The sequence below is a fragment of the Stegastes partitus genome, unplaced genomic scaffold (assembly GCF_000690725.1).
Source record: "Stegastes partitus isolate 25-593 unplaced genomic scaffold, Stegastes_partitus-1.0.2 Scaffold279, whole genome shotgun sequence".
NCBI classification, from domain to species: domain Eukaryota; kingdom Metazoa; phylum Chordata; class Actinopteri; family Pomacentridae; genus Stegastes; species Stegastes partitus.
The window spans coordinates 24,104-34,595 of record NW_007578010.1 but is presented as its reverse complement, the minus strand read 5'-3'; the positions used below and the strand labels follow the sequence as shown (position 1 = coordinate 34,595).

General features: G+C 40.9%; 1 protein-coding gene across 1 annotated transcript; it reads left to right on the top strand.

Moving 5' to 3' along the window:
- The first annotated feature begins 1,265 nt into the window (after window positions 1-1,265).
- On the top strand, window positions 1,266-10,474 carry taf15 (TAF15 RNA polymerase II, TATA box binding protein (TBP)-associated factor). The gene is made up of 16 exons (XM_008282603.1): window positions 1,266-1,416; window positions 2,161-2,185; window positions 2,334-2,367; window positions 2,467-2,545; window positions 3,956-4,013; window positions 4,400-4,617; window positions 4,755-4,938; window positions 6,629-6,663; window positions 7,216-7,248; window positions 7,358-7,467; window positions 7,642-7,771; window positions 7,850-7,942; window positions 8,065-8,134; window positions 8,242-8,330; window positions 8,446-8,596; window positions 10,086-10,474. Exons 1-16 carry the CDS (start codon window positions 1,407-1,409, stop codon window positions 10,123-10,125), a joined length of 1,359 nt encoding a protein of 452 aa, XP_008280825.1. The 5' UTR covers window positions 1,266-1,406; the 3' UTR covers window positions 10,126-10,474.
- The last annotated feature ends 18 nt before the right edge of the window (window positions 10,475-10,492 follow it).

Below are 10,492 nucleotides of genomic sequence, written 5' to 3'. Positions count from 1 at the left end.
GTATATTATGCACATGCTTTTGTGACCAAGGTTTTATTTTGCTCAAAGCAAATGTTAAAAAACAAAAGAAAGGTAAGTACATATAGATGGCCCTTCAGCAAACAGACATTAAAAACCAGCCTTTCTTGAAAAGCACAGTTACCTTTTATTTCATGAACATAGGAAACTGATTAATTAGGACTTGTAAGGCAGGTTAAAATGTGTACTTTGTAGTTGATGATGAAGATAAAGACAACAAAGCCTTTCCAGCTTGCGGTTTCCCCTTTAGGAGAAACTGCGGAAATCAAGTCAAGATCTGGAAGACCAAGAAATCTTGAAAATGAAAGCACAGCAAAGTACAATCGCTATATATGACCGCAAAGAAGCTGCAGGAAGGTTTAGTTGATGCAAAAGTGGTGCACAGTTACAGTATGCAGCACAGAGTTTATGGAAGCGCCATCGGAAGGAAATCTTACCTGCAACCTCCATTGCAAAAGTCAGTGTCTGGATAAGCGAGTGTGGTTTTGGAAACAAGTTCTATAGATGGATGAAGTTAAACATATGGGGTGGAAATATTCTGGCTTTTTTAGCCAGTGATGCAGAAAACAGCACAAATAGTGGCAAGAATGGATTCCATTAAATAACAGCAAATTCTGGCTGCATATGAAATACAATCAGTCTGGCAAGTGAAAGTAAACAGAAGATGGACTCTTTAACGCAACTATAATTCAAAGCAAACACCAAAATCCATCACGAACAACACAAGCTGAAGCTTTTGGAGCAGCCCTCAAAGGCATTTGTGTACAAGATATTCTAATGTAATTATTTAAAGGAAGGTTTGTTTTTCATGTTTGCTGCAGGGACTGGATCTCTCCCCAACAGCAATCAACTAAATATTGGTCCAGTGGTGTTCAAGTTCTTGCATACTAAGAAAGTTATTCTGTGAATCATTAACCCACACATGCACCATTAAAAATGCAGCAATCATGTGTACATTAAATATGATTAAGCCATTTACTTTCCCACATATCTGCATAACATTTAAATGTAAATCTTCCACTGAGCCAAGTGCACATGCGCATCAGCAGATTAACAGAGACACAGATGAACTTTATAAGCGGCCAGGGTTCGCCTTCACATATTCAGCCGTTGTTTTGAACAGAACGCCCGTCTGAAAGAGGTTTTATAGACCTTCTATAGGTTTTATTAGACTTTTTCTTTTGAACATCGTGGATCAATAGGTGGCGGTAGTGTGGTAAAGCTGTGCAGCAGCCGCAGGCAGAAGAAGAAGCCGCATTAAGGGAAGTGCCGCAGCGTGTTCTGCTCAGTCCGGTGGCGCTGCGTACATTCATCCAGGGTTTTTATCAGCTAACCAGAAGAAACACATTTCATCGGTTTTAAACTGTATATACACATAACGCCACAAAATGGCCACTGGTAAGTCAACGTATCTCCTGGGTCTCTGCCCCTTTGTTAAATTATTGTGTAAATCATTAAAAGTGGGCCGATTAGCATTGGAGCTAACGGCTAAGTTGGCTGCGAACCGCGAGGCCAGAACAGGGGCTCCGTCTATTTTATGGACCGTAGATACTATTCATTAGCAGCACCAAGTTATCTATGTCGGGTGTTTAAATAACCGGTTTCTCAGTAATGCATAGTTTAGTTCACTTTGACGCAATAATGTATTGTTTCATTGTGATGCTAATATATGGGGGCATGTCTGACGGATCTGGGCCTTGTCGCCGCTAGCTAACTTAGCTAACTTAGCTCTAGCTGTATGCTAGCCAACATGAATGCGTCTTTGTTTACACCGACGCTTTTGTTTCTCCTGCTTAACTAGAAGCATTACGCCATCAGTTCTTCCGAAACAATAGTAGAAACAAGTTTACATTTACATACTTTTCTCTAAAGCAACCGTTGCAGGCAGTGAACGGTATTAAAGACTGATTGCTTGCTACGTTTTCAACATTTAGTCATAGCCAGCGCTGAATTGACCGCCATTTTCAGTGGCTTGACCTGGCACCGGGCCTTTTAGCTTGTACATGTCCTACTTTATTAACCTACTTTCGCTATGCGGCTGGTTGCTGTCACCCACATCCGTAGCACACTGTTTAGCAAACACTGGATTTTATGGACAACATTTTTAACTGGCTTTATATTATTGTTTGGTTTCTTTTTTAGATTCAGGCTACGGCGGTTCCCAAAGGTAATGTACAAACACACAGCACGCAACTGTCACTGTAACTTCATATGTATAGATATGTAGTTTTATGTGTAACTATTTAAGCTGTAGTCGAGCCACATGGCTTTCTGAATGAACCTGGAGACTAAATGCTTGTGTCATGTGTCAGCAGCTACCCATCATACAGCGGTCAGCCGGGTGGACAGGTGAGGCCGTTCTCCAAACTACATGTTGGATGCAAGTATGATACAACTATGTGAACTTTTTGATTTCTAACCCGTCCAACTAATTTATCTTGTTGACAGGGTTATGGGCAAGGAAATGGAAGTGGCTCTTATGGCGGACAGAGCTACAGTGGCTATGGACAGCAAGGCAGTGGGCAAGGTAGAACATTTATGGATGTGTTTTAAAGTAGTGCCATACATTGCTTTGATGCCTCTTGAATATTTTAAATTAACATCTAAGAGTCAATCTTAGTTTGAGGTTATTGCCTCAAAGGGACACACCATCTGTGATAGAAATTGTGTGCTGTTATATTTATAGCAAGGCAGGGGCTTGTATCCACACGGATTTAAGAGCAATAAATGCTCTCTGCATCTGCAAGGTTATGTGTGACCTAAAATTCGTCGTCCATCCAAGTCCGCGTGGTACGTCAGCACCACAAGTGGCCCATTGCGCATGTGCCTTTTTATAATTCATCGTTAAAAGAGTAGTAATTGAAGTGGTCACTGCCTGACTTCAGAGGTGCTTTGATTTGTGTCGGTGGAGCCCAGTGGGAAGTCCTCACTTCGCCTGAAATCCTGTGCACTGTCTGGCCATTGTACTTGGTACACCTTGGGAATAATTCGTGACTCAGTGCTACAGGGGTAATGTGTAATTAGCTGCTGTTCACTCATGTCTTTTTCTATGCTGAATTTGAGGGGCAATGCAACCAGCCACATGGCAAACGCAGCCCCGTTGTAGTATGAAAGGAGCTGGCTGCACACATGGATGCAGAAAAGCATGAATTTGTCATCGGATGTATTCTTAGTAGGCATAAATAAGACTTTGAATAAAACACCTGTCCCCCATAAAGAAAGGGAGAACATAATATAACAGTACTTGTTACTGTTGTTGAACCCTCTGACACCCCAACAGTCTTTGGGTGTTTTTTGCTCCTCTAGCATTTTACTGACAGGTCTAGGAAAAACAATAGCTTTTTGTACATACCATAGAAGTTTTAATACTTGTATTTAATTTGTTTCCACACTTTTGTCCACTCTGCTCCGTGTAAGCGCAGCCTGCAGTTCAGTCCAGTTTAGCTGAAAGGTCCCTGAAAAATATTTCATGTGGCTGTTGGTGACCGTTGAAATACAAAAAGCTTAAAGGTTGCAATGAGCTGTGCAGATTTTTTTTTATTTTTTGCAGAATATGGTTTGTACAAACATGTCATTATTTTAAAGTGAGACATAGAATAAGTTTATGGTGATGAAATATCATGATTTTAAGCTTACATTTGGTCAAATTTGTTGAATTACCTTTTTTTAAAACAGTACATTACCAATAATTAATTCAAAGACTGTTGAAGAACTGACTTTATGTGGACCAGTTTCTGGTAGAGAAACTGTAATTTTGAGGTTTTTCATGAAGACAACATGCCTTCTAAAATCTTCCTGTTGATGGTTCTGTGAAGTAACTATGGTTTACTGCACGATAGGTCGTAAGTCAGTGAATTAAATAGAGGATTGTTTAGAACTAAATTGGGTGGTTCTCAATTTTGTGTATTTTCTTATTGTGTCATTTCTGTTTTTACAGATGGTTATGGCCAGTCTCAGCAACAGAGTTATAATAACTACGGACAGGAGTCATCTGGGTAAGCTAATGCCAATATCCCATCATTATCCCATTATTATCCCATTATTTAAGGATTTGCGGCGCAGATATATTGATTATTCAGTGCACCACATTTCTCACCGACACTGTCTGTTAAGGATGTGTAGTAACATTAGCAATTATAAGACTTTACTAATAGTTATACAGTATTTTGAGCATCAGGAAACAATATGGTATGAGGTTATAAAGCATGTAAAATTCTTTTGTAAAAAAAAAAAAAGAAAGAAAGAAATGAAATACTAGTGCAAGTTGAAAAATGCCGTTCTCTACTGCACTTTGTGGTTGATAATTGCTCACCTTGCATGAAAACAACTGGAGTTTTTGGTCTCGGTTGTGTTAACTTTATTGTTTTTTGCTGAAATCAAGGTATGGCGACAAGTCCGCTTCTTACGGCCAACAAGGGTCTGGGTCTTACAGCCAGCAGAGTTCTTATGGGCAACAAGGTTCCTATGGTGGACAGGGGCAAGGAGGAGACAGCTTTGGACAGCAAAGTTCCTTTGGCGGACAAGGCAGCACTGGTGCTGGGTATGGTGCGCAGGGGCAAGGAAGTGGTGGCGGCAGCAGCTATGGAAGATGGAGTGAAGGTACAAATACGTAGACATTAAATTGTTATTAAGGCTACAGCTGTATTCTGCAAGATGGGATTCTTCTACCTTTGTGGGAATTCACTGTCCAATAAGTGAGATTGTGTTGATGCTTAATAAATGTTTCTTTTTACCAGGTGACAGTGGTGGTCAGGGTGGGAGATTTGGGCGTGACCAGGGAGACCGTTCAGAAGGAGGGGGCTACAGAGGCCGAGGCCGTGGTGGCGGTGGCGGCTATGACCGTGGCGGTTATGACCGCAGTGGTGGATATGACCGTGGTGGATACGACCGTGGTGGAAGAGGCGGACCTCCTGGTATGGGGTAAGTTGCACAGTGCCACTGCCCCTAAGGTACCTCTGTACACTGAAATATAAGAAATAACTTGTCACTATGCACGTCATCACTCATCAACTACAAACCATCCACATAGATGGTTCACCACTCACCTGCTTTGTGCTCCAGATCCCCAAACTCAGTGATTATTTTTTTTCAAAACCTGATTCAATGTCACACATCACATAGGTAATATTCCCTGACCCCAAGCTTTATGCTCCAGGAGCCCAAACACTGTCCAGATATTTTTTTTTCTAAACTTTTTTTGTTTTTGAATAAGAAAGTTGCTGGTGTTGAATCCACATTGCTGTTCAGATCAAGTACTTGGTTAAGAGGTTAGAGAGGAGTTGTTCGACCCATCGAGGATCCACTTGACAGTGGGGTCTATAGGTGGAGGAATGGAGACCGAATACATCTGCCCACATAGGAGCACCAGAGACCTGGTTGTGTAACTGTGTTATCCAGACACTGGGACAGGTTTTGTTCATTTTGCAACAACGGTTGACAGTCTTTTTTTTTTTTCTTTTTTTTTCCCCTATCAACCAGGAAGAGACATGTTGCCATCTGAAAACAGAAAGTAAGCAGATGGCTTTCGGAACAACAGTGCAGTGTTATGTCATTGAAAGTGCTTTCTTGCTTATAAAAAAAAAAAAAAAAAAAACTCTCCTTTTTCACTAGTGTCCTTTTTTAGGACTTACAAAGGCTGCAGTTATTCGTTTGGAAGAGATTCTGTCCAACTCATCCACTTGCCAATGATTCTGAAGGGAGAAGCACAAAGTATTTCTAATTTTGGGATCCTGGCTTTGATATGATCTGAAAGTGCCACATGTTGGTCAGCTAGGTAAACGGGCACATTGGTTTCTTTTTTGTCATCTCAATTCTACATTTAGATATATATTCTAAAGCCTGTAAATACCCTTGATTTCGAGCTTTGTGTCACATTTTGTCACGTGGCCTTGATGTGAATAGAGGACCAATTTGTTTTTTTTTGTACTTGTGTACTCTTGTCTTAGTCAAATCTCCTACAGCCATAGTTTTCAGTTGCCAGAAATATAAGTACACCACATTGTTATACTTAAACAATCGAAACTCCACTGAAATGATGCACTTAGACCTGGAGCCACATCTTCAGCTGCTTCACATTCAAAGGTTTCATTCAAGTGTTGTTTATTGACAATGGCCAACATGTGTATTGTGTTAACATGGATCTACATTTTATACTACAGGTGTTCAGAGTGATTGAACTAAAACTTGGACCTCAGTTAAAGGATCTCATAAATGAACTCAGTGGAAGATTGCTCATTGGTTGCTACACCCCTTCACACTAATTTGGCTTCTAATTTTATGAAAACAAATTCCGCTGGTTTTCCAGCTCTTGGTATCCAATCCGGCCATGTAAAAAGAGAGAAAAAAACAAAGGAGACAAATTCTTTGTAAATGGTGACCCAGTGTCATGTGATAATTGTCTTCACTCGTCTGCCTGATTGTTCAGTCAGAGCTGCCTAGTCGTCTGTTCATTGATCTCTAATGTCAAAGACTAACGCATTCCTCGTGTGAGACATTTCCACCATAGTCGCACACCCTGGCAGGAGTGCATACTGATGGGGATGTAGGGGAGCTTTGAGCTCTCAGTTGGGACAAAGGAAAAGCCATCATATCTCCAATTTTTCCTCTGCAGAGGTGGTGACCGTGGTGGCTACAAAAATTACGGTGGTAAGTGACGAGCATCAGAACTGTGTCGGTGGGGGAGGAAAGAACTTGAGTTAGCAAAAAGAAAAAAGGGGGATTAAAAAAAAAAAAAGAAAGAAACACTCAGTGAATGCCACCATTTCCATGTCCAGATCCCAAGGGACTCCACCTATTGCTATTTCTCATAACTGACTTCAGATATGGTAAAGAACATGGAGCTGTAAAATAGTGGTATTGTTGCATGAAGAGGAAGGCTGATTGTAAATGACAGAGGTGTTCCCAGGACGAAGAAGGAAAACTTTCTTAAACTGGAGACATTTTGGTGGTTTTCATTTCTGGTGTAAGCTCAAAAAAGAAAAAAAGAACGATTGTGTTCTTGTTGCAAGGTGTTGGTATGTGATGCAATGGTATGAAAACACCCATCAGAGAGCTGTAAACAAGGACTTTGTTTAATTTTTTTCTTATCATTATGCATTGGTAGGGATGAAGTTAATCAATAATTGTATGAAACTCTAGAGACTATTTTTATGTACACTTGTTCACATTTTCTCCTCCATCCTCTCCTCTGTTTTGCAGGCTCTCGAGACTATGGCTCAAGGGATGAACCAGGTGAGACTTTGCGAATGATTTAGTTAATTAATGAGGCTCTGAACTGAATCACAGTGATCTCAGTCTGTTGTGATTCCTGACGTCTTCTCTTGTGTGATCTCTTTCACAGCTGGAGAACAGGACAACTCTGACAACAACACCATTTTTGTACAGGGACTCGGAGAAGATGCCACAGTTCAGGAAGTTGGCGACTTCTTCAAACAAATTGGTATCATCAAGGTACTAAAATTGTCTGATTGTCTTTCATTTCAGTAAAACTAATTACGCGAGTCATTATCCCTCATTGCTGCAGAAGCATGACATTGTAACAGCTAAACCACACTCCAGTTGTTTGTCTTTGGCACCAGTTACCAGCCTCAAACAAGCATTCAAATTGTTCTTTTACACTTTCAGGTGAATAAGAAAACTGGCCAGCCAATGATCAACATCTACTCTGACAAGGCCACTGGTCGACCAAAGGGAGAAGCTACAGTCTCATTTGATGACCCTCCCTCAGCCAAAGCTGCGATTGACTGGTTTGATGGTAAGAGTGCCGACATATCTTTAATTTTCTCTAATACTTCTGCACGAACCACACTGACATGCTGTCCTTGAATTTCAGGAAAGGAGTTCAATGGCAAACCCATCAAAGTATCCTTTGCTACCCGCAGAGCTGAGTTCACACAGCGAGGAGGTGGAAGAGGAGGGCGAGGAGGTGGGTATTGATCAGACTGCCTCTAGGCTCAAATAGCAGATGAAAATATCCAGTTTCTAAATTGAGGACCTTGTGTCAATGTTGCAGTTCTTTTCCTCATCGATTGTCCGTGTCTTTGGTAGGTTTCAGAGGTCGTGGAGGCGGAGGACCCAACTTTGACGTTAAGGGAGGAGACTGGCCGTGTCCCAACAGGTTAGGATTTCATGTTTGTGTGGTTTTAAAAATGCAATCTGTATTCAACAGAAGGATCTAATTTGGTTTGATTTCTATCTATAATTGTCTGACTGCTCTTTCCTCAGCTCTTGCGGTAACATGAATTTTGCACGGCGGCAGGAGTGTAACAAGTGTGGTGCACCAAAACCAGGAGATGCAGGATTTGGAGGTGGAGGTGAGCACTTTGACAAAACATTTGCTGGCAATTTGAAGACTGTGCCTGCATGAAAATCAATATCCTGATTGTTTGCCCTTCTTTACTGACTTGAGTGTTGTGATTGTGATTGCAGATCGTGGAGGCAGAGGCGGTTTTGGCGGTGACAGGGGCGGCGGCTTCAGAGGTCGTGGAGGAGGTTTCCGTGGGGGAGACCGTGGTGGATATGGAGGAGGAGGTGGTGGCGGCGGAGGATTCGGAGGTGGCGGCTACAAAATGGGAGGAAGGTGGGTTGGCGAGTCATCTTTTCTCAGTTCAACGTGCAAGCTTACGTTCAAGATGATGCATAAAGGATCTGTGTTGGTGTCGTTTGGTGTTATGACCAGAAGAGGGCAGAGCTAGCTTGTGATCGCTCAACAACCCAATGCAGTTTCTGGGTGATTTTGACTTCTGTCATACTTTTACTAGAAGTAAAGAGCGCTCAAAGATGTCTTCTTTGCAATACATCAAAGTTAGAGTGACATTAATTTAATAATGAGAAAACGTTAAATATCATTCATTCTTTATTGTACAGTAAAAAAATGCAGTTGAGCTGAGAAGTACCTGAATTTTTGTCACGTTACAGCTGAGTCCCAAATGGCTTTTTGGTTACGCCACAGAGAGCAGAATGCTTTTTTTTCTTTTTCCCTTTCAAATCAAAATCTGGGTAGTGCCAACAAATAATTTTTGGTGATTTTCTTTGAGTGAGACATATGGACCATGAAGATTTTGGTATAAGATCCCAATTTAAGCTTAGATTTGGATCGTTTCCTGATCAAAGCAAGGCTTGAATAAATTGACTTTAAAACATTTTGACTTGAAAAAAAAAAAAAATCTTTTCAAACCTGTCTTCAGAGAGCTGATGATAAATGCTGTACTGATTATATACACACATACGTTATACAGTTTTTACTAGATATTAGTGTGCTGGCCTAGATGTATAAAAGCAGAATTCAGTTTCCACATAAAAGGCTTTGGCAGAATAAAGTCTATATTTAACTATATTTACAACAAGATAAACATTTGCCTATTATAGCCAGTAATGTGAGCCATGAAGAGGTTTGTTGAATGTGCTATTTATACAGAACAAATACAGTGCAATAAATCTAGGCCATGTTGTCACTGCTTTCACAGAAATTAGTATTAATTGCCTTCTGTGCTTCATTAAAAAGGCTTGAATTTAACTTGAACTGTGCAGGAACGTCATGGCACAGGAAATGATACATAGTACTGTCTGTATAACATTAAATCAGTGCTGCCTCTTAAACTGGGAGGCAGCAAAACCTTTCTCTGCAGTGTAACTGAGTATTTTTTCTTTCAGCTGTAAGAAGCTGCTCCATTCCCTTTGTATGTTTGGTGGAGAGATTGAATCCATCAAGATCACACTCAAATTGGTGTAAAAATGATTAATTGCACCATCACTTCAGGGCTCTTTACCCTGAAGTGTTTCAAGCATCTCGATATTCTCGCTACAGCCTCAACTTAGTGTTTTTGGTTCCCCTTGATTACAAATTCTGATTTATTTGAGCTGACTGAAGGTGAACTGCTGCGTTAAGAAGGGGGTTGTTAATGGATGTCTGCTTTATTGAAGGCAAGTTATGTTTTCCATTTCAGAGATTTAAAATGCAAAGAGCTTGGTGGTTGAGAAGTTGACATCATATCTCACCTTCATTTGTCAGAGGATAATGGTTAGTTCAGTGACGGCTCATATAACACATCTTTGTGTTTTCTCCTCAGGGGTGACCGCAGAGACGACAGAAGAGACCGGCCATACTAAACGTTGAGCAGAGGGGAACCATTCCAGCCCTTGAGTTCGCCATGGAAGGAGGATTTAGTTTGAGAAACTAAAAACGGGGAAGGGGATGGATCAGAACGTTCTGATTTGTCTACAGTTTTTTGTAGCCGATACATCCTGAGTATTACTGATGACCTGTGAGTGAGGGGTGTGTCGCGCTAATGTGAAGGGACTTTGGGGGCTGATTGGCACTGTTGGCATGTGGTCAAATATTTTTGTTTTTCTTTGTACATCTTTTTAATTTCCTCCCAGATTCTAGCTGCAGATGTTTTGTCAGGTAGACTTCGTACCATTGTTTTTTGTATGAACGGAATAAAATGTTTTACTTGGGTTCTTTTTTTTTTTTTTT

Coding starts and splice junctions, on each gene's coding strand:
- taf15 (XM_008282603.1), top strand. Junction 4,618..4,754: donor CTATGGAAGATGGAGTGAAG/GTACAAATACGT, acceptor TCTTTTTACCAG/GTGACAGTGGTGGTCAGGGT. Junction 8,331..8,445: donor TGCAGGATTTGGAGGTGGAG/GTGAGCACTTTG, acceptor TTGTGATTGCAG/ATCGTGGAGGCAGAGGCGGT.